Here is a 24,009-nt window from a genome sequence, read left to right as displayed (position 1 = left end):
GTCTTAAGCTTAACTTTATACTTTGGGAACAGGCTTACAAATACAAAAAGCTTGCAGCATTTGAATTAGTGTCAACTGTTGTCAAGTAAAAATTCCCATTTGAGAACTTTATCGGGAACCAAACCTCAAATTTTTAAACTTTGTAATAACTGTAATTTACACGATCAAAATTAAAACAACCTCTTTCTCATGTGTATAAATTTGTATCCAGATTAAAAATCCCACATGTTTATCAACACATGGGCAGAATTTTCCCACATTTGCACTAAGTGCGGTAATGGGTGGGTAAAACGCTCTGGCCGCAGGATGGGCAGCAAGAGCACTAACCCAGCTTGGGAGGCGGTGGCAGCGGTCGTCAGTGCCAACGCCCTTCAAAAGGAGACCAGCCACCCAGTGCCGGAAAAGGATGAATAATCTCCTCCATTCCACCAGGGTAAATCACTCATCTCATCACTCAACTCTCACACTCACAAACCCATCACACATCCACAGGGCCCGCATTCACTGCCGGTTCAAGACACATCACCCATTCACTCTCTCAAACTCACCATCATTGTCCTCATCCTTTAAACAACTTAAAACTTTCATACTTTAAACAAAACTTCAAGTAGCACTGGGTGGGGGGGGGGGGGGGGGGGCGGGGGAATAAAGGGATCTTCGAGGCTCTGCCTACAGGGACAATCAAAACAACTGAAACTCACTCGTCCTCTGCTCTTGCCTGTAACTGCTTATTAATCCCCTAAGGGTACCCTTCTCTCTCTCTCTCTCTCTCCAGACAAACAGCTGTTGTGACTTAAAAATGAATTAATGTAAGCTATTTACTAAAAATTCATTGGGGGACCTTTCAGGTTTCCCCAACCTTCTGCGTTCTCAAGTTTATGATGTTCTACTACGAACCCTGTAATGGAGCCTTCTGGTACCCAATCCAGGTCCATTGTAAAACAAAAACAGAATTACCTGGAAAAACTCAGCAGGTCTGGCAGCATCGGCGGAGAAGACAAGAGTTGACGTTTCGAGTCCTCATGACCCTTCGACAGAACTGGTCCATTGTCCATCGTGCCCTTCGTCTCCTGCAAACGTCTTTGGTTTCCGCCCACCTTGCACGGTCTTAGTTTCCTGATCTGCGCAGCTTTAGCCTCTTCATCGCCGAGGGGTCTGACCTCTTTGTGCGAATTCAGCTTTTAACCGGTCAGTGCGGTTCTGCCTCCTCTCCCGGCGCATCCTGTCCTGAGTCCTCCTTCATATTCTTTGGATTCTCGGCCAGACCTTTACTCGGGTGTGCTTACTGCTTTAACTTTGGATGGTAAATACACATACTCACCCGTTTGCGGTGCCGTTCCATTGACCTGCTTACAGCGCCAAGTGTTGCAGTTCACCTCGACAAGTCACCAGGACAACTCAGGTAAAGGTTTTGATCGTTTATTATTCAAGCGTATGCATGAAGAGACAGCCTTGGACAGTCCGAGACTGTATTCTAAAAAATTACAAGCGTTCACCCCTTACGGTCAATTTACGATCACATGTTTCCTCAGTCTCAATTACTGGTTTCCTGTGTGCGCATACATCAAGCATTGTTCTCATCCATCCAAGACCACTATATCTTGCTGCTTGTGCAGGAGTCTGGGCTCCCTGATTTCAACACCCACTCCCTGGCCTTGTCCTTTGTTCTTCTAGCTTCTTTATCTCATTCATTACCCTGTCTAAAGCACATCTGCTATGCTCCAGTTCTGCTTATATTTTATTTTTACTAAAGGACATTTCTAACTAAAATTGTTTAGCCCTTTCAGATCCATGGCATCCCAGACCAGGTAGTGTCCGGCAATGGGCCGCAATTCGATAAAGAATACTTAATTCATTTTGCCGAGAATTACAGATTTTAACACCTCACCAGCCCCTCAAGGAATTCACAATTAACGATGAAGCGGAAAGGACTATTTACACACTCTTGAAGAAAAAAAGTCACCCCAGTATAATGTGCTTTAGGCCCAACAGAGCTGATGGACAGAAAAATTTACTTAACTTCCCATACTGTTGATGAAATTAATCTGAGTTGGCAGTCATGGGCTATTAGAAGGTTCAGGACTGAGAACAGCCCTTTAGACCGTGACAAGTTTCCAGTTGCAATAGGAGGTGCCACACTAGAAACCTGCCCAGGCTAAACAGGTGACAAGGTTTTGATCAGGGATCTTGACAGAGGAGGTGTCATTGTCCTGAGAGTTGAAGATCAATGATGATCTTACTTGATACCCCAGAAGGCACAATCAGATGGAATAGGAGACGTCTTCTCATTCCTTGCAGTGAACCTCCTAACATACATTTGAGTGAACCAGATGTAGAAACCCAAATAACTGAAACACCAAGTATGACAACTTCAACTCCAGATCAACAAAGTCAGCCCAAAGCAGTTGAGACTACCATTCCTCCAAACTTAAAAAGAATGAGATCTGGAAGAGTTGTAAAGCCTCCAGACCAACCAACCAAATCTGTAAAGTCAGAGACTGAGGGGTGGGGTGGGAGGTGGGGCGGGGGTGCGGGTTTAGCATATAAACATTATCGTAAATACATTTAGATGTAGTATTATGGTGTTCAGGACTGTAAAGGTTAATGTGGGCCTGGGGAATTGGTACCGCCCACATTGTGATATAGAGTCACATGGGAGTAGTAGAGAGTAGTGGTGAGTTTGGTCAAAATCAGCATAAAGAGATCACCTAGACATAACAAAAAGGATATAGTCATGTGTTATTAATAAAGTTATTGTTTAACCATAGAAGCCTCCAGACATTTTCAAGGGACAACATAAAACCACATGAACTACAACCAGTGTGAGGGCGTGGTGGGGTGAAAAGGATCACGCTAATACTAGTTCCCCGGGGGCGAGGTCTCACACAAAAGTTCTGATGCAGAGGATTCAGATAAGGGCTTTGACAGCGTATAAAGGTTGTGGACATGCACACAAATGCCTGGTGCCTTGCCAAAGCTGCAGTCATTATCAGGAAGCATGGGGGAAATCTGGCTGCAACTTGGCAGTGGGCTTTGCAGAGCTTGGAGCCCATCTTTTCTAGCTAGAAGCTGCAACCCCGTGAGAGCAGTTGCAGACCTGACCATGTTACAGTTTCTGATAACTGATGTCTCAGCTTCTACTATGACTAACCCAGGCCTTCAGAGCTCAAAGCTGTGGTTGGATATCCTGCAAGGCCATCCACAGTCTGTCGTTGAAACACCAACCTTGCACCTGTCCTGCTGCAGTCATGGCCACCTTGAAATGCAAAATAGTAAATAGTTGAGAGTTTTGTATAAATTATTGAATGTTGTTGGATGAAGTTGCTTTGGAATGGTCATTTTGTGGAATTTCTTTTGTGGAATGTCAGCAACAGAACTCATATGGTCCCTATCAAGAACCCTATCATGATGCTGAAGGAAAGTGCATACAGAATATAGATGTACTTGCTGCCTCCTCCTTTCCCCCCCCCCCAGTTAAGATCGCTGAATGCATGGTGATAAGGGCTTTCCCTCTAATTTTCCAGAAGCAATAGACCACCATAAACTGGGACAAGTATTGGAGGATTCTTCCAGAGCAGTGATGGTAGCACAACCTTCAGCACCCCAGTTGACTGCTCAATTTGAGTGAGAGAGAGCGTGTGTATGTGAGCGAGAGAGAGAGAGAAAGAGAGAGAGAGAGAGAGTGTGTGTCATGTATGTGGTTAGCCCTTGTCACTAAGCTATCACCCTCTCATTTGATATGACTGAAAGATTGATACAGAGACTCTCACCCACTCGATGCAGTGAGAGATAAACTGGATGTTGTTAGATATGTTGAGCCTGGAAAAAATCCCAAGTGTGAAATTGGAGATCCATGGTTACATTCACCACTGACTGCAATGTCCTCACCTATTCTGAGATTGTAAATCTAGTTCTAAGAGGTGGCAGAGTCCTGTGAGCATCTCCATTGTGATTCACAGACAATGCACTGCTCCTAGCTTTAGCAAAGATAGGAAAAATCCTCCCTGAAAACTTAAGGTGGAGAGGGAATCCTACTGAGAGTTCTCTTTTCTGCTTCCTCCCTGTACCTCAATGAGTTCATCTGGTTGCTGCCTCTGCCCCATCTCCCTCCCAATGCTGCAACTCAAGGACTTTTACTAAGCACCCATGACTGGAGCAAGTGATGCAGTCACAGCCAACCTCCTTCCCCCTGCCATGCCCCCCACCATTCAGCACTGCTCCCTATAGGTTTCCAACTTTGAGGAGTTACTTAAAGCCTGTAGAAAGTTATAAGCAATCAACCTGCAAGTAAACACAAATGTGAAGTGAAGAAAAAACTCAACGAGTGGTTGTGGTCTGGAATGCACTGCCTGGAAGTGTGGTAGAGGTAGGTTCAATCGAGGCATTCAAGAGGGCATTGGATGATTATTTCAGTAGAACCCATGTGCAGGGGTATGGGGAAAAAAGTCAGGGCGATGGTACTAGGTCATACTCATTTGGAGAGCTGGTGCAGATACGATGGACCAAATGGCCTCCTCCTGTGCAATTAAAATGGAGATTCTGTGATAGACAATAATCCTTTTTACATAGCACTGAAAGGATGGGGAAGCCTCATGCAGTTAAACATATATTTAATTGTATGTGTTCAAGAGGGCAACAATTGGCATGGCAGGTTCCAAAAAGAAAGATTAATTCAGAACATTTTATTTGCACCAACAGGATATTCAATGTTGTGCCAATATTTATATCATGACTCAACAACTTTAGAATTAGCTTCATTGCTTCATTAATTATACAACTTCGCTGAAAACAAACATATCCACAGACACTTTGATCAGCATCTGTTAATCATTCATTACTTCCACATAGAGCCAGCAGGATTTTCTCGTAGTCTCCCTTGGTGTCATCCTGTGTGAAAAGATTAAAACAAAAGCTAAGGTTGGTGCTATCATACACAAGATTTTTGCTCTTGACTACAGACAGGGCCAAGTTTGGAGTAACTTTTCAGGTCATTTAAGACTGAGAAACATTATGGCCGGTGATGCTTTATATACAAATTCATTTTTATATAAAATAAGTGTTGAGGCTTAGTCAAATGCTCATTTACAGCAATTATTGGCCTTTGCTTCATCTCCAGTCCAGGCTTGTATAAAGCACTGCAGCCATATCAGAACCCAAAAATGCTGATAGTCAGCAGGGCTAATGTTTCTCAATAGCCTGAAATATAGGTTCTGACAAAAAGCTCGATTTGAAATGTTAACCTTACATTCCTCTCCACTCAGACCTGCTCAGTGTTTCGAAAGCAAATGCGTGATCTGGACATTCAGTGCTTGGCATTAAGGAAAAGCATTCCAGTTCATACTATTACATACTCAACATAAAAATGGAGGGTAGTTTTATTCTCATCTCAGCTATATTTAATCTGTTACTTCAAGGGTACTCAGTTCAGTTAGGGTGTTACACATTCTTGCTTTTTATAGATCCACGTTGCCTCAAACTTCTTTTGTGATCAGCTACTCTTTTCTCAATTAGATTCCAATAACTTCCCCACAGTAATGTTAATGTTAGTCCTACAATTATTTTTTGCCTGGCTTCGCATATATACACACACAAAAAACAAACAAACAAACAAACCTCAATGTCCCATTGGGTGAAGTATTGAAGAAACAGGCATCAATAGAAATAACTAACCACTTTCCAAGAGGAAAGACAATTAAAATAATGCAGAGATTTTAAACTATGAGGGCAAGATAGTAGGGAATGAGGTGATGGCATAGTGGTATTGGTCACTAGACTAGCAATCCAGAGACCTAGGATAATGCTCTGGGGACTTGGGTTCAAATTACATGGTGAAATTTGAATTCAATAAAAAGCTGGAATCAAAAAAGTCAAATGACCATGAAACCATTGTTGCTCATCATAAAAACCTATCTAGTTCACTAATGCTCATAAGGAAATATGCTGTCTAGCTTATGTGACTCCAGATCTACAGCAATTTGTAGACTCTTAAATGCCCTCAGGTCAAACATGGGCAAGGAAACCTCCTGCTGATTACCATGTACTGTTCTCCCTCAACTGATGAATCAGCAGTCCATTTGGAGGAGCACCAAGGGTGGCAAGGGCACAGAAAGTACTGTGGGTGAGGGAATTCAATGCCTTTCACAAAGAGTGGCTTGGTAACACCATGACTGACCAAGCCTTAAAGGACAAAGCTGCTAGACTGGGTCTGTGGCAGGTGGTGAGGGAACCAACAAGAGGGAAAAACATACTTGACCTCATCCTCACCAACATGATTGCTGCAGATGCATCTGTTCATAACAGTAGTATTGATAGGAGTGACCGCCATACAGTCCTTGTGGAGACCAAGTCACACCTTCACATGGAAGATACCCTCCGTTGTGTTGCATGGCACTAACACTGTACTAAATGGGATAGATTTCAAACTGATCAAAGCAACTCAAGGTTGGGCATCCATGAGGCACCGTGCACCATCAGCAGAACCAAACACAATCTGTAACCTTATGGCCTGGCATATTCCCAACTCTGCCATTACCATCAAGCCAGGGAATCAGCCCTGGTTCAATGATGAGTGCAGGAGGGCATACCAGGAGTAGCACCAGGCACACCAAAAGTGTGGCGTAACCCTGATGAAACGAGAAACAGGACCACTTGCATGCCAAACAGCATAAGCAGCAAGTGATAGACAGAGCTAATAAATCCCACAACCAACTGATCAGATCTAAGTTCTGCAGTTCTGCACAGTCATGAATGGTGGACGAAGAGGCAGCTCCATAAATATCCCCATCTTCAAATGATGGGGAAGCCCTGCAAGTCAGTGCAACAGATAAGGCAGAAGCATTTGCTACAACTTTCAGCCAGAAGTGCTGAGTGGATGATCCATCTCAGCCAGCTCCAGAGGTCCCCAACATCACAGATGCCAGTCTCCAGCCAACTCAATTCACTCCACGTGACATCGAGAAATGGCTGAAAGCACTGGAAACTGCAAAGCCCTGACAATATTCTGGCAATAGTACAGAAGACTTGTGCTCCAGAACTTGCTGTCCCTCTAGCCAATCTGTTCCCGTGCAGCTACAACACTGGTGCCTACCTGGCTATGTGAAACATTGCCCAGGTATGACCCATACACAAAAAGCTGGACAAATCTAACCCAGCCAATTACAGCCCCATCAGTCTACTCTCGATCATCAGTAAAGTGATGGAAGAGATCATCAACAGTGCTATCAAGTGGCATTTGCTTAGCAATAACCTGCTCAATGACAATCAGTTTGGATTCTTCCAGGGCCACTCAGCTCCTGATCTCATTACAGCCTTGGTTCAAACATGGTCAAGAGAGCTGAACTCCCGAGGTGAGGAGAGAGTGACTGCCCTTGACATCAAGGAGCCCTGGCAAAACTAGAGTCATGGGAATCGGGGGTGGGGAAAACTCTCCACTGGTTGGAGTCACAACTAGCACAAAAGAAGATGGTTGTGGTTGGAGGCCAGTCACCTCAGCTCCAGGACATCACTGGATGAGTCCCTCAGGGTATTTCCCTCAGCCCAACCATCTTCAGCTGCTTCAATGACCTACCATCATAAGGCCAGAATTGGAGATGTCTGATGATTGCACAATGTTCAGCATCACTTGCAGCGACTCAGATGCTGAAGCAGTCCATGTCCAAATGCAGCAAGACCTGGACAATATACAGGCTTGGGCAGGCAAGTGGTAAGTAACATTCATGCCACACAAATGCCAGGCAATGACCATCTCCAACAATAGAAAATCTAACCATCATCCTTGATCTTTAATGGCATTACCATCACCGAATCACCCACTAACATCCTGGGTTTACCATTGACCAGAAACCAAACTGGAATAGCCATATAAATGCTGTGGCTACAAGAGCAGGTCAGAGGCTAGGAATCCTGTGACCAGTAACTCATCTCCTGACTCCCCAAAGTATGTCCTCAATCTGCAAGGCACAAGTCAGGAGTTTTATGGAACACTCCCCAGTTGCCTGGATGAGTACTGTTCCCACAACACTCAATAAGCTCCACACCATCCAGGACAAAGAAGGCCACTTGATCGGCACCACATCCACAAACATTCACTCCTTCCGCCACTGACTCAGTAGCGACAGCGTGTACCATCTACAAGATGCACTACAGCAATTCACCAACGGTCTTTAGACAGCACCTTCCAAACCTACAACCACTACCATTTAGAAGGACAAGGGCGGCAGATAGATGGGAACACCATCACCTGGACATTCCCCCACAAGCCACTCACCATCCTGACTTGGAAATATATTGCCATTCCTTCACTGTTGCTGGGTCAAAATCCTGGAACTCCCTTCCTAACAGCACTGTGGGTGTACCTACACCTTATGGATTGCAGCAGCTCACCATTACCTTCTCAAAAGGCAACTAGGGATGGGCAATAAATGCTGGCCCAACCAGCAAAGCCCACATCCCATGAAGTGAATAAAAGAATAAAAATAATTGGACTTGAGCTCTGATTAATGAATGCAACCTTACCTTGATGGCTTTGTAAAGGGTTGTTCCATATTTTGCTTTGTATGCCACTTTGATGTCCTTCAAATCCACTTCAGAACGGGAAATCAGAATTCTGATCAACATTTTATCTCTGGTGCCATAGCCCTATTCAAACAAAGCAGGATTTAACAGTCAATTTGAAAGGACAGGTCTGAAGCTGGCTTTTTCTATGATTTATTGCAATATTTTTCAGTAAAAGTGGCACCACAAGGGCACAGTTCTGTAGGTGATTCTGGTGCTGGACTAATAAGGCTGGTCTTGTTTTTTTATAACAAAGTAAATTCACCAATCACTTGTAGGGGATCGGGTAAACATGCTGTGGGTTCATTTATTAATAGGCACAAGAGAACATTTGTGCAAGATACAAAACTTGAAGACAGAGCTGCACTGGGCTCTGCTCACAGGCAAAAGAGAAATTATGACACACTTCCCTTCTGATGTCATGCTGCTATCCCTTGAAGGCAAATTGCAACAAGGTGGCTAAATTCAAATCTGAATTCCATAAAGCTGGAAATTGATAGGCCACCAGAAGCGAATGAAAACAGTGCTTTATTAGGCCAAGGAGAAAGCAACTGTTCAACCATATGCACAAGTCTCACATTACATATTGAAAGCCATTTGAAGTCACTAGCTAGGCTGGTTATTACAAACATCTTCCCTGCCTGATATCATAGGATAACAGCACACCACAGAATATAGCCCTTCAGCCTGCTGAGTTTGTGCTCCGTGTCACTGCAATTTTTTCTACATTTATCCAACACCTTTTAAGCTAAAGTAGAAACTGTATCCATCACCCTCACAGGTAATGCATTTCCAAAGTCTAGCTAGTTATTGTGAACGTTTCTCATGTACCCCTGGTTCTTTTGCCATCTTTGATTTCTGGTCATCGTTTTCAATGGCTGAAGAATGGTTAAAAGCAAATAAAGGGAAATGAGTCATGTTTTTAAATAATACCCATTAAATCTTAGCTTTCTCTGCTCCAAGGAGAGCCACCCCTGCTTCTCCAAGTCTATCCATGTAACTGCAACCATTCACCCTGGAAGCATGATTTCCTCTACCCTCTCAAAAACATTCACATTTTATAGTGCGCTGTCCAGAATACTCCAGCGGGGGTCAAACTAGTGTTTTATATTGGTTTAAAAAGTTCCAAGCTTTGGTACTTGGGTCTCTAATACAAAGCTCAGGATTCCATACACTTAACCTGCCCTGCCACCTTCAACGATTTCTGCATAAGCATCCTTATGCCTCCTCTCTCTAACACCCCTTTAAAGCTATTATTTGATATGTGTGGTATTTCTTCATACCAATACATTTCAATTTTCTACATTGAATGTTGTGTCTCCTTTCTACTAGGAGTAGTACGTCATCTTGAAGTTTATTACTGCCTTCCTCATTGTTCATTGTCCTTTAATGTGCTCTGTAATTTTTAAAATCATGCCTGGTACCTCCTAGTCCAACTGTGTCCTTGAAAAACAGTAGCTATCCTAGGACTGAACCTTGGGAATTCTACTGCATAGTTCCCTTCAGTCTGAGAAACAGGCATCCACTTACCACAACTCATTCCTTTGCCAATTCTGAATCAACACTGCTACTGCCCTTTCCATTAAATTGTTTTCCAATTTTACTAACAAACCTAATTACCCCACTAACTAGTATCCACCGATTTCTGTTTCAGTCAATGCCATAATTACTGTGCAAGTTTTACTTGGACACAGATTGCTTTAAAGCTTCCGCATCAGCCTTTGAAAGTCAATGCTATTGATTATAGGATGCATCAATGTCCACCTGGTATGTCACTTTCAAAATTAGCACCTCTTCTATTACAACTCAGTCCCCACAAAAATAAAAACACATGGATCAAATCGGATCTCTCCCAAACTAGAAAAAAAGGTGTACAATAAACTCACCTTCATTGAATTATACAGTTTCTCAGCGAAGTAGTCTGGTTTGTTTCCTGTGCATTTTACTGTGCAAAAGAAGTTGCCATGAATAAAGTGAAATTTCATGAGTTTAATTCTTGTTGGCACAAGTAATGCTGCTATATGCTACTATTTCTCCTGTGTTTATACAATGGAGTTCAAGTCCACTAATGTAATAGGAAAGTGTGGAGTTGGAGCACAAATGCTAAAATGGAATCTGGATAAAGGTCAAATTTAATGAGCAAACTTAGATATTATGCCTAAATATTTTTACTAGGTTTTAACATTTTGCAAAAATATTTACTTTTTGTTGAAACTCATTTTGCCACATGACATCATAAGAATTGGACCCAGAGCAATTCCAAAGAGTTGAAAGTTGTGTTCCCACATGGAGAGCACAAAAAATGGTGTCAAAAGTTATAAAATGCAATTGATTTGCTGCCAGCTTCCAAAACACTTTCCAGAAGACTATACAGTAAACCACAGGAATGCTTTCTTGTGGAAATCAATTTAAACCACTGACGTCAAATAGAGAAACTATTTTAGTGGTCTGAATTTTTAGAACAGCAATGAAGTTAATGTAAAATACAGTCTGAAGACAGAGTCAAGTCCCAGTTAGTCACAGCAACCCTAGACATGATATTCCTGCAGGCTCAGGGGCCCAGTGTCAGGCTCAAATGGGGGTCAGAAGCCCACATTATGTGGGCAAAAGAGTCAGTGACCTGTGATATTCATTGAATAAGTACATTTCTCACCCTGCTGAACATGAGCGCTGCTGCCAAGGTCAGCATTGTTAACCATCCCTAAGTTGCCAAAGGGGATTGACAGCAGCTTTCTTGAATCTCTAAAGGCCAGGTTGTGTAGGTACATCCACAGGTGTTCTCTGGCAGTGAGTTAAGTTTTTGGCTCAGCAATAGTGAAGTAATGGTAATGTATTTGTAAGTCAGGATGGTAGGTGGTATGGAGCAGAACTTGGTGATAGTGTTCCCATGCATCTACTGCTTTTGCATTCTTAGGTAGAGCTTGCAGGTTTGGAAGGCACTGTTGAAGGAGACTTAGCTGCAGTGCATCTTGTAGATGGTACACGCTGCTAACACTGTGCATCAGTGGTAGAGAGTGAATGGTTAAGGCAGTGGACAGGATGCCAATCAAGCATCCTGGATGGTGTCAAGCTTAGAGTATTGTTGGAGCTGCACTCATCCAAATGAGAATTCCATCACACTCCTGACTTGTGCCTTGTAGATGGTGGCCAGGTTTTGAGGAGCAGGGAGGGAGTTGAGCTATTCACCAGAGTTATATGGCTGGTCCAGTTCAGTTTTTGATCAATGGTGATGCCCAGAATGTTGCTGATAGGGGATTCAGTGATGATGATTATGTAATTGAATGTCAAGGGGAGGTGTTTAGATTCTCTCTTGTTGGAGATGGTCTTTGCCTGGTACCTGTGTGTTGGTGCAGACTCAGTGGGCTGAGGGGCCTCTTCTGCACTGTGATTGTGAAATGTTACTTGCCACTTATCAGCCCAAACTGACATTAGGCTCTCTTTCCGACATAAGCACCTAAATATCATTGCTTTCATGTATAAATGCAGGTAGATTTTTGCAAACCTCCAGGTCAGCTATATTGATCTAGATTCTCATCCTCCTAACTACAAGTAAACTTGGTAATTAATTAGCTGCAGAGTGTTGGCTCACAGATGAAAATGGCAGCCATGGTAGAATAAAATTGAACTTGTCTTCTATTTTTAAAAAAAATGTTCCCATTAGGAAGGGACGCATACACCAAGAATAAAAATTGTGGTATCTTTCCACAAAATAGTATGATACAACACTTCTAAACATCATTAGTGTTTAGAAGTGCTGCAAGTTTGCTATTTTGTCAAGGCAATTTAGTAAATGGGTTTTTAGTGAATGAGTGCTTAAATACAAAGTCTGTGACAGGCACTTAAACTTTTAATCAATCTCAGCATGGGTCCTGAAGTCTGCCCATGATGGATATTGGTCAAGTTAGCTCAGTAAGTGCAAGGGCAAAGAGTGGGGAGCATAAGTTGGCACCAAGTTCACATATGGGCAATGAAGGTGGGTGGATGGTATGAGGTGGCATGTCAAAATGGAGGGCTGTTTTGTGGGTTTTTTTAATTAAAACTTCAATGCCGGAGCATGAAAACAGGCCTTCTGCTCAGCCTGCTTCAGCACCTGCTGCGATCACTTGGCTTGACTCCCAGGGAACCCTGTCACCCTGGAACGAAAAATCCAACCTGCCAGGCCACTTTCTCCCAGGTGGAGTTTGTGGAGCTGGGATACTTTGATTTTGCACTCCCAACTCTGGAGTGAAAGTCCAGGCCTTAGCTTCCATAAAGACCATCAGAATACCTGGTGTGCTTGTAACTCTTTCAAGTACAAACATGTTTCCATCTGTTCCTGTTCAGATGAAGTTACATTGTTTGCCATTGTGAGATTTGAACTCTTGATCTTGGGGTTATAAACCCAGTACCGTAACCACTTGGCTATTTAGGCCAAGCCTCTGGTGTGCTTGTAGCAGCAATGGCTGTTTATTCACTCTAACTAGCATCAATTTTAAACTAAGTGATGCTTTAGCACCAACAACTGACCAATTCTGCTCTAGAGTTGAGACATCACTATAATGGTTACTTTGCACAGATTTAAATAGAATTGGAACACTCAACAAAAAGTTTAAAATAATGTTTCACATACCCAAAGATATGAGAGCATTTTCTATGTCCCCTTTCAGTTCAAGATCCAAGGCCTTATCAACCTCATGTTTACTGTACTTGGTGTACCTCTCAAACACTGGAAAGAATACAGGGCAATTAATGACTATGAATTCCCCAGTGATCTGCCAACTTCATGAGCATTTTCACAAGTCATACTATTACAATTTAAATGTAAATTATGAAGTATGAAGATTTTGCTTATGTTTCAAGTTTTTATGACTTTCAAAAGTCAGATAGCAATACTACATGTTCTCTTTATAAAAAGACTGCAAAGCACGCAATGTTAAAATCAGCAATCAGGTTAAATTACAGTAAAATCATTCTGAGCTTACTGTGGGGTCAATAACATTGTTCACTTTGTTATGTAGCTAACTACTCCAGTAGTTCGGCCAAAGAGTTTAGGAAATTAAGTAGAAGAATCTCAAAAGCAACAAGCTCATTCTACACATGCTTTAATCTCCTTTCCAGCAGTCTCAAGCCCATTTACAACACTGTCTCCAATCGTTTCCAATTCATTACCTTGCATGAAACCGGTCTGCTGAGTTCAATCCCTCCCTTGCTTGCCATATGGTGCCTGCACTCAAGGAGATGATTTCTGGTCATAGCATACAATGTACAGTACTCAGATGGAGTTATGTTAGTGTTCTTTCATAGGATGTCAGCATCACTAGCAGGACAATCCTTAATTGGCCTTGAATTGAGTGGCTTGTTAGGCCATTTCTGAGGGCAATGGAGAAGGTGGTAGATTTCTTCCCCTAAGGGACATGAGCCAACCAGGTGGGTTTTTACAACAATTGATGGTAGTTTCATAGCATCATTGACTGAGACTAACTTTATATTCCATATTTATGAATTGAATTTAAACTCCATCAGCTGCCATGTTAGGATTTGAACCCCTGTTCCCCAGAGCATTAGCCTGGGCCTCTGGATTACTGGTCCAGGTGACATTACCACTACACCATCTCTGCCTTTCAAGGATTGTTCTCCAATAACTTAGTTCTACTTTTGATCACTATGTGGGATAATAATTCCTACCTAACTCCCAAATGCTGATTTTATACCTGAAAGCACCCCCCCTACCCCCCCCTACCCCCCCCCCCCCGCCCACTTCAGGATGGTTGCAATTCAGGCCCCTTCAATATTTTAGCAACAAACAAGGTACAGTACAGTGCTCAAGTGCTGCATTATTAGAGTTATCCTTCTGACAAGACCATTGAAGCCTTAAAGTGTTCATTAACCTCAAGTGCCAAGATAACTTTCCTTACCCAAGGTTTAGAAAATGGAACAGAAAGGATATTGGAAGAGAGCACAAGATTACTTAGGAGGTGTCCACCTTCAGACCTAACATTCTGAAAACTTTAATCAAATGAGTAATGATTTGAATGGAGTTACATGGATCACTTAACTGAGTATGATCCATGGTAAGCAAGGTGGGTTTTGTGCCATTCTGACAGGCGACTGCTGCACAATTTGTTACCATTGACATAATTGAAAAGGTCAATTAAGATGCAGAGTGCTAACAGTAGGACAAGATTATGAGCAAGTCACAAGTGTTTGGAAGAGTTTCTGCACTACAAAGTATTGAAAATTTGGTGAGCTCTTACCTGTCTGCATGTGTGCAGAATTTCTGCTTGTAAGGATTTTAATGAAGGTGTCAACATCAGTTCCTTTTCTTTTCTCACCAGCTTCGTATAAGGCCTAGATTAAACATTCAAGGGTAGTTCTGTGGTTACTAACTTTTTTTGCCGAGAATATAGCGTTTTGATAGAAGTAATCAACTCACCCTTGCATCGTCATCAGCAAGATCATGATCCACTGCACAACTTTCATCTCTGGATGCCTAGCAATGTAAAAGATTTTAAAATGATGTTCCAGTCATGTTTGAAAGTGTTTTTTTTTTAAATTTGGGCCTTGAATGGCACCAATGGAATTTATAGTCAAACTGCTGCTCCCAATACATTTTTTTGTTTACAAGTTAAATGCTGGAAGTACTCAGCAGGTCTGAAATGGTTAATGTTTCAAGTCAACTAAAGGAAGGCAGAAATGGGATGGGTTTTATGCTGTTCAAGATTGGCGGGGAGGGGTGGGAGGGAGTTAGGTGAAGGAGGAGCACAAAAGGTTTGGTTTAGGGTAAAGGGCAGGAGAGATTAAATATGTCATGGAACAAAAGGAGCAGAAATGGTGGCAGAAAAGAAACAATAGCACTTGTCCAAAGTGAATGTGAATGGCAGCATAACAAACAGCTCTGTCCAAAAGGCAAAAAAAACTTGAAGCATTGGCATATGGCAAAAACAGAATCAAAATGGGGACAGAGTTTATGGTCTTGAAATTGTTGAACTCAATGTTGAGTCCAGAGGCTGTAAAGTGCCTAATTGAAAGATGGTGTGCTGCACCTCCAGTTTGCACTGAGTTTCACTGGAAACTGCAGCAGGCCAAGGAAAAGAAATGAGTGCAAGAACCAATTGGTGAATTAAAATGGCAAGCAACCAGAAGTCTGCAAGCAAGCATGATTGAGCTGCGTAAAAAGGTGTTCTGCAAAGTGGTCACCCAATCTGTGTTTGGCTTCCCCAATGTAGAGATGACTGCACTGAGCAGCAAACGCAGTACACCAAATTGAAAGTAGTATAAGTAACTTGCTGCTTTGCCTGGAGTGTCTGAGGCCTTGGACAGTGAGGAGGGAGATAATAAAAGGGGAGGCAGTACGCTACCTACAACTGCACAGGAAAATGCTATGGAAAGGGGATGAGGTTTTGGGGGTGATTGAGGAGTGGACCCAGGTGTCGTGGATGGGACAATCCCTTCAGAATGTTGACAGGAGAAGGAAGGGAGGGGAAGATGTGTTTGGTGGTGGCATAACACTGGAAGAAATGGTAGAGGATGATCTTTTAAATATGGAGGTTGGAAAGCAAGGCCAAGGGGAACCCAATCATGGCTCTGGGAGGGAGGTGTGGGGGTAGGGGGGCGGGGGAGTGGTTGAAAGAAGTGTGGGAAATGAATCAGACAGTGGAGGGCTCCTATCAACCACATTGGGATGAACTTTTGGTTAAGGAAAACAATGATACATCAAAAAACACGGTTGTGGAAGATGCAGAGAAACTGGGAAAATGGAATGGAGCAAGGCATGAGGAAGTATAGTCAAGCTAGCTGTGAATTTAGGCTGCCTACTATTCACTATATCTGCTGAAATGAAGGCAGAAGTCAAGGAAGGGAAGGACAGTGTTGGAGATGGACCATGAGAAAGTGGAGAGAGAAGGGCAGAATTTGGAAGAAGAGCTGAAGAAGTTTGAGTTCCAGGAGAGAGCAGGAAACGGTGCTAATATATTCGGTGTACCCGAAAGGGGACCACATTTTTCTGTTTCCTTCCACAGACATTTTCTGCATCATTCAAGATGCAAATTTGATGTCAAGTTTTTTTTCCAGGAAGTTACAAACAAATATCACATTTCTCTTTCCCTATCCTCTTAGGTGAAGCAGTGTGCTGAGGCACAACAGTTCGAAAGGTACAAGCAGCCTGTCAATACCTAGCTTAATGCATCAGTGTTGCTAAGTTACCTCCTGAGGAAAAAAAAAAGCACCAGCCGCCAAGCCAGATTCAACTCATCTGATATTCATGTTCTTTCCAGCAACGGTTACTTAACAGATTAGAAGCAAGAACATTAGCTGCATTGTCTTCACCAATTGTTGCATGTCTGCTGTCATGCCAATTTTAAATCAGCTAACTCCAAACAAAGTATTTGACCAAAGACAAAGCATTTTTCCACATGATTAAAACCTTAGTGCATTTATGATTTATTGGGCCTTACCCAGATTCAGGTATCCCATGTAGAAGTGCAGGAGTTCTCCTTCTGTTCTGGCTAATATTTCTCCCTCAACAATATCAGCAGATTGGGATAACCAGTCCTTCAACAGCACCTTCCAAGTTCACGACCACTACCATCTAGAAGGATAAGGGCAGCAGACACATGGGAACACGACCACCTGGATGTTCCCCTCCAAGTCACTCACCATCCTGACTTGGAAATATATCGCCATTCCTTCACTGTCACTGGGTCCAAATCCTAGAATTCCCTTCCCGACAGCACTATGGGTGTATCCACACCACATGGACTGCAGCGGTTCAAAAAGGCAGCTCACCACCACCTTCAAGGGCAACTAGGGATGGGCAATAAATGCTGGCTCAGCCAGCAAAGCCCACATCCCATGAATGAATAAAAATAGAGGTCATGAAAGGATTATATGTAGTGCAAGTTTTCTCCTATTTTGATTGCAGGCAGTAAGTGCTGAACAGCTAATGTTATTCAGTATTTATGCACAATACAAATCAACTGACTGCAGAAAATAAGGTGCAGTCAACAAATCAGAAACACTTTGGTTCTGCAAAAAAGAAATGAGTTGTTTGACTGGCATGAAAGCACAATCTATAATTGGTTTTGTTGTTCCCCTAAATGAATACAGATTTCCATGAACTATCGTCTCCTTTTAAAAGTATAAAGAGTTGGTCATTGCTGTATGTCAGACTGCTCCGGTACAGCTACCTGGAATATACACATGGGGACCAACTATCCATGTTAGTGAAGCCAACTGTAAGCTCATTGAGAATTTCCTCTCGTTAGTCATAAAGAAATCCTTTCATATTTGTTATTTGCCTGCTTTTGGGACTGCACCAAAACATTTGAAATAGCTTGAGCTATTCATTTATGCTTGCAACAGTCTAATTGGTGTTTACTTTGTGCTCAAAAGGAAATATCTCTCCTAGGTAGTTATTGTGCTTAGCACACTTGTAAACCAGAGGCAAGACTGAAAATCTTTTGTTGCTGTTGTGAAAGTAGTTCAGTGTCGCTATACCTTAAGTAGTGCAATCAAAGCTTTTTGGAATTCCCCAGATGTATCTGACTTGATCCGTTCCTCCAAGTCACTGCTGAATTCTACAAAAAAGAAGTCCAAGTATTAGTAATCTGTTGGATGGTGACCCATGTGCTTTTCCATAATCCCTTCAGATTATACATTAATGCATTACCTTCTTTGTAGGCTTTAATAATCTCCTTTATTTCTTTGTTGCTCCTAGATACCAGGATCTCTACCAGACAGTCTTCATCAGTACCTAAACCCTATCAATATACAATAACCTTTGTTACACATCAGTCCAAATAGGTGGTTATGCAGACACATGGGGAGTGGGAATTTATTAGAAATCTTAGCTAACAATATTCACTGTGATTCCTTCTCCTTTCTCTACTGTCAGGCTGAACCAGGCTGCCACCAGTCCTATGCTATGACCCTATATCCTCTAAATCTAGGATTGCCAGCCTTCCAGGATTGGCCTGTGGTACAAGAATTGAAGATCAATCTCTAGGACACTGATGTGTCCTACCCTGGAGGAAAATCAGGGCATTAAAAACTATTTTGTTTCTCTCGAAAATTCTTTGAACATTTCTCTTTACCAGATATAAAAATATTGAAAATAGGAAATGACTGCTTAGGAAATGACAGTCAAACATCATCCAATTGGGTGATGAGTTTTTTGCTTTCCAAATGGCATAGGAAGAGTGCATCACAAGGATGGAGGTGTTGGCTAATTAAGGGCTGTAGTGTCTGGGTAAGTCATGTGATGAAAGCTCCAGGAATAAATTTAATCACATTTGGCAACCCTATGTTCACCATAGATTCCCTAATGGCATCTCCAAATCACCAGTCTCCAACTCTGGCCAATCCCACCTGCTGCTAAAATCCTACATTTGCACCTCCAATCCAATGGCAGTGCAGGTAGAGGGTGGACTTATCAGTGCTCTTCAGGAGAGGAGTCATAACCAAGTAAAGGAGGTATGTACGTACAGAGGCCCGCCCAGTCTGCTACTGCTCAACCTAGACGTCCTAGAGCTCTAGAGACAGCATGCTCCCCATGCCACCAGGTGTGGAGGGACAGGGGTGTGAAATGCAGATAAGAGCACAGCACATGGGGAGGGGGAAGAGTTTTGGGTTGTGCAACTGTTCTAGTGGAGTCTCTTTCATTGATGGGAGCCTCAAACATGGAATCCCCATTGATTGAAAGACGAGGGCACCATGATGCAAATCTCCATTGTCTCACCAGGGTGCCTGGCACGCATAGTGACAATGAAATGACTAACTCAGTGACATATCCTGGTTCTTAGGTTCGCCAGCACACACTTGCTCTCTAGATCCTGTAGGGCCACCCTTGATACTAGAGGACCACTGGACTTCATTTACACATGCATCACACCTACCCTGAAGCAGGCACCAGCTCAGATCCCAGCACCTTGGTGGGCATTAGATCAGTGGCTAGAATGTCTGGGCCTCTGGAGAGTTGTCCATTAGGCAGCAGATGCTGGATGTCCAATGGGATAATCTGGCAGAGATCCACAAGGGTCTGCATGCCTTGGTCTCCATTGTGGAGCTCATGCAAAGCGTGAAAACTGTGTTAATCGTCCTGGCTGAGTGCACTGCCTCCTCCATTCAGAGGATGGTGACTCTCTTGGAGAGGAACCTCCAAAAACCAAATTAGGGGTTGCTCTCTGGCCTGCCAGCCCTCACACAGGCACTAAACTCAGGTGGTCAGTGTCAGTGAGATGGATGAGGCACCCAGTATCCCAGCTAGGTGCCCATCCAATGGTGTTCAGGGAGGTCCAGAGCAACCTCACATCAACGCACAAACTGCTTGTCATCTCTGCAGGCTCCTCAGGGCACGCTGGGTGATGGCAGCAGCTCCCTGCCAGTGACCGCAGCATCTGAAGAGGCTGCAATGACTGGGGAGATGCCAGCCATGTCACTGACTGCTTTCTCAGGCAGGACCACCACTGGCCCCACTGGTTTGAGGTCAACCAAGCTCATCAAGGCCAACAAGACACTAGAGTCAGCCTCCAATGCTAGTGCCAGTGAGGGAGAGGGCACCAAGATGTAGCACTCACAAATGCAAGTTTAAGGCCCCATGAGCATGAGTGTGACAGTTCACGGGTGATTTCCTGTTCATATGTCTGCTGGTGTGGACAACACCAGTAATTGTAATTTTACAATGATTTCAGTGTGCTGATAACATTTAATGTGCTTTGGTTCTGATGGGCTGAGTATGCTTTGCATTTTTCTTTTTGGTGCAGGGTGTGCTAATATGTAATGTTGGACTGGAGTGGCTGGATACTTTATTGCACAGGCATTGTGTGGATTTTGGGTGCAAATGAAAGGGTCATTTCAGACATCCAGATGGAGCCAGTAGTCTGGCATGATGTTGAAGCTAATCTTTGGCAGCCTGGCTGAAGGAGCATTGGATCAAGGCATCCCTGCCTTCCTGAAGGATATAGAGATCTGCCTCCACAGCATCAGCATTCTCCACTGTGCTCCTCTTCTGACTCACTACTGGATTTATCATCTGAGGTCTGTTCAGCTGCATCAAGATCCTCCTCTACATCCAGTGGGTCCCCCCCCTTGCAAGTGCCAAATTGTGGTTGCATGCTGTGCTCTCCACATCAGGGAGTATTTTACTGCACCCCTTGAATGATCCAGGCATCAGAAGCACATCTTAAGACCAATGGTGCTCTCTATCACCACCCTTGCAGAGGCATGACTCATTGTAATGTTTCTCTGCCTTTATTCTTCCAAGGCAGAGAGGTATCATGAGCGGCCTCTTCAATGGATAGCCCTTGTCACCCAGCAGCCATCCATCCAGTTGGACTGGAGCACTAAAGAGCCCTGGCACCTGGGGGTGTCTCAGGATGTACACATCATGAGAACTGCCAGGGTACCTTGCACACTTGCAGAATCTGTGTTCATGGAGTAGAATCCTTTCCTGTTGGTGAAGGCACCCGGCTGACCCACTGGTGCCTTGATGGCCATGTGTGCAGTTGATGGCACCCTGGATGACAAGGAACCCAGCAAATCACTGCAAAGCTTCTGGCTCGCTCTGCCTGGCTGGCCTCATCTATACGTTAAAGAATAAAAGGTCAGTATCCACCTGAACAAAGCTTCTGTCACCAGCTTGACAGAACTATGGATAGCTGATTGGGAGACTCCATAAAGATCACCCATTGACCCCTGGAAAGAGCTGGAGGCAGATGTTGATGGTTGCAGTGACCTTCAGAGCTCCTGGCACAGGGTGTCCACCCACACAGTTGGAGTTGATCTCAGGCCCAATCATCTGGCAAATAGAGTTCAGTCTCCCTTGAAAGATGGAGCCTCCTACAGCATTGCACCTCATTGAGGTAGCTGCATCACTGCCTGTAAACCCTGGCAACAGGATAGTGGCATCTTCTGCAGCACCTTCCACCTTCGACTTCCTGCTGGCCCTTTGCACCTGCACCTCTCCTCCCCTACATTGGAACACCTAGCCTCCTCCCCCTTCTGCCCCTCTTCCTCCTCAGGAGGCCACCAGCAGACATCACAATCCACATTACCAGGGTAAGGGAAGGCTGATATTTGGACCTTGTGGACCCTTCAGGGGCCTTGGAGACACCAATAAGTCCTGAAATTAAGCCTGGAAGTGCCAAGAATGAAGCTGCCAAGTGCCAATAAGTCACCAGCAGCAAACTATGTACCAGATTCCCCAATACTGACACTGGCAATACTGCTCACCCCTTTTATCCCACTTGAGGATGAGTTTTTAAGTTGTTGGCTGGATGCCTGCTGTTTTACCTATGCAGGGAGTGCGTGGGCAAAGAAAAATTGTTGTTAATTGGCTTTTAATGACCTTAAATGACCTCTTAATTAATGGTGGGCACAGCTCTGGCACCCAGTCACCAAAATATCACGCTTGAGCAATGTTATTGGGATGGTCACCTGATGTCATCGTGCATTATTTTGTGCCCAATCGGTTTGGGTGCATGCCCGCCTGCAAGATGCAAAATTCTGCTCCTGGAGAATTTTTCAGCTCCAGCTGTTCAAGAGGTAAAACAATTAAATTTGACCTCTTGACTGTAGAGGCCTCAGCCGCTTGTTCTGGTTACTTATCAATACTTTCAAGCTAATCTAGTTAGTTATTTTCTTCTACAATAAAAATATATGGACCTGTAGATTCTTCCACTAGGTCCAAACTAGGCAATTTTCCAGCTTTCATTCTTCACAAAATTCAGAGTGAGATTGAGCCTCACATGCCTTTCACATGTTAATAAACTTAGCATTTCACTATTTACAATGTAGGTCTAAATATAATTCATTTTGGCTAACTTCTCTCAATGAGCTACAAACCACACAAAAGGTCCAAACTGCACTAAAAACCTCCCAGTAAAAATCCAGATAAATTGAAAGCAGAGCCTTCCTAAACTCCACCCATCTCCAGGATGACGTGACCTGGTTGGCTATCCTCAAACTGACCTCCAAGCCAATTATCCCTCATTTACAATTTCTTCCACTATATAAGCCCATCCTACTCGAAAGAGTTATATAAGCCCATCCTGCTGTTTTATAGCAAACACTACTTGGACTCTTATGAAAAAAGATTGGTAACTTCTGAACTGCCTTTTTTTAAAAAAAGTGTTCTGGCATCACTAATGCCCAGCATTAGTTACCTTAACCTTCACAGCAATAATTTTCCCAGAACTAAATATACACAACTCTAGCCTTAACTATGGTGTTTAATGAGTAATCACTGATCAAATCCTGCAAGTTCTAAGTATTAGGGCAGCTAAGGGAAAGATTGAAACATTCAAGATGGAATTGGATTATCTGAAAAAGGAAGAATGTGCAGGGCTGCAGGGAGTGACACTAGGTGAATTGACTATAAGACATACAAGCAGACGTAAGCCATTCAGCCCATCAAGTCTACTCAGTCATTCAATGAGATCATGGCTGATCTGATAATCCTCAACTCCACCATCCTGCCTTTTCCCCAAAACGCTTGATTCCCTTACTGATTAAAAATCAGCCAGTCTATCTCAGTCTTGAATATTCTTCAATTGCTCCTTTGGCAAGCCAGCACAGATGCAATGGGCCTGTAATGCAACCAGAGAGTCATTTGTGCAAAGCAAATGGTGGTGTTAATCTACAACTCATGCTGTTTCTCAATCCCTAAACTTGCTGGGTGATTTGCACATAAACAATGCAAGATTCCATTGACATGCTCCAAATTTCTCAGCAACTTTTGGCTCGTGATATTTACAGCTTCAAATGCCTAGTGTTATCTAGGCTGACAACACCATCATACTAGTTATGAGAAACATCAATTTACAGCAATATGCATCATAAAGGAACATACAAACTGATTACCTTCATTGCAGAATGCAACTGATGTGCATCGAACTGGGCTGGAGTTTGCAGTAAGTCAAGTGCAACAATCTCCAGTTTGCTGGACAGTTTACTCTTCAAGACATCTTTCAGTTGCTGGCAGAAAAATAAAAGTTTTCAAACAAATAGCATTCATTTGAAAATCTTCATAAATTTAAAATGGTTTATGCCCTAGGAATCTTCTCTATTGAATATTTTTTCCATAGTTGAGTTAGTTTTTCCAAACACGAGGCCAGCTTAAATCAGTGTTTTCAACTGTAGAGATGGAAATTTACACTGTTGAATCAGTAACTGACCTTTCCTACACTTTGTTGATAATCTGCTGCTATTCGTTGCCGCTGCCAATTGGTCCGTGTTGTCAAAATATGAATGATGGTTTCTTCATCCACGCCTGGTAAAATTACAAGAAACAAAAATCAGCCATAGCTATTAGGATTAGCAGATAAAACAGATGGACTTTCCACAGAAACAGGAACGGAAGCTCAGTCATACTGGCCCTACAGTACCACAGCCCAACACCACCAGCACGATTTGGGGAAAGTTCTTTAGTTATACCAACATTGAGTGGATTTTTTGAAATATTGCAGCTGTACCTGCAATATA

The 24,009-nt window shown here is 43.2% G+C and overlaps 1 protein-coding gene across 1 annotated transcript in view; it reads right to left on the bottom strand.

The window, feature by feature from the left end:
• Positions 1 to 4,593: 4,593 nt before the first annotated feature.
• The window catches only part of anxa1a (annexin A1a), a 28,091-nt gene continuing 8,675 nt past the window's right edge, over positions 4,594 to 24,009 (bottom strand). Inside the window, exons 4-13 of the mRNA XM_041186223.1 lie at positions 23,703 to 23,797; positions 23,389 to 23,502; positions 18,200 to 18,290; positions 18,028 to 18,107; positions 14,966 to 15,022; positions 14,787 to 14,880; positions 13,163 to 13,258; positions 10,440 to 10,498; positions 8,515 to 8,637; positions 4,594 to 4,887 (exon numbers count right to left, since the gene is read on the bottom strand). Coding sequence (XP_041042157.1) covers positions 4,828 to 4,887; positions 8,515 to 8,637; positions 10,440 to 10,498; positions 13,163 to 13,258; positions 14,787 to 14,880; positions 14,966 to 15,022; positions 18,028 to 18,107; positions 18,200 to 18,290; positions 23,389 to 23,502; positions 23,703 to 23,797 — 869 coding nt within the window. The 3' untranslated portion in view covers positions 4,594 to 4,827. The remainder of the gene's footprint in view (positions 4,888 to 8,514; positions 8,638 to 10,439; positions 10,499 to 13,162; positions 13,259 to 14,786; positions 14,881 to 14,965; positions 15,023 to 18,027; positions 18,108 to 18,199; positions 18,291 to 23,388; positions 23,503 to 23,702; positions 23,798 to 24,009) is intronic.

The sequence above is a fragment of the Carcharodon carcharias genome, chromosome 4 (genome assembly GCF_017639515.1).
Source record: "Carcharodon carcharias isolate sCarCar2 chromosome 4, sCarCar2.pri, whole genome shotgun sequence".
Lineage (NCBI taxonomy): Eukaryota > Metazoa > Chordata > Chondrichthyes > Lamniformes > Lamnidae > Carcharodon > Carcharodon carcharias.
Note: the sequence above shows the minus strand (reverse complement) of the source record. Positions and strands in the feature narration are given on the sequence as shown.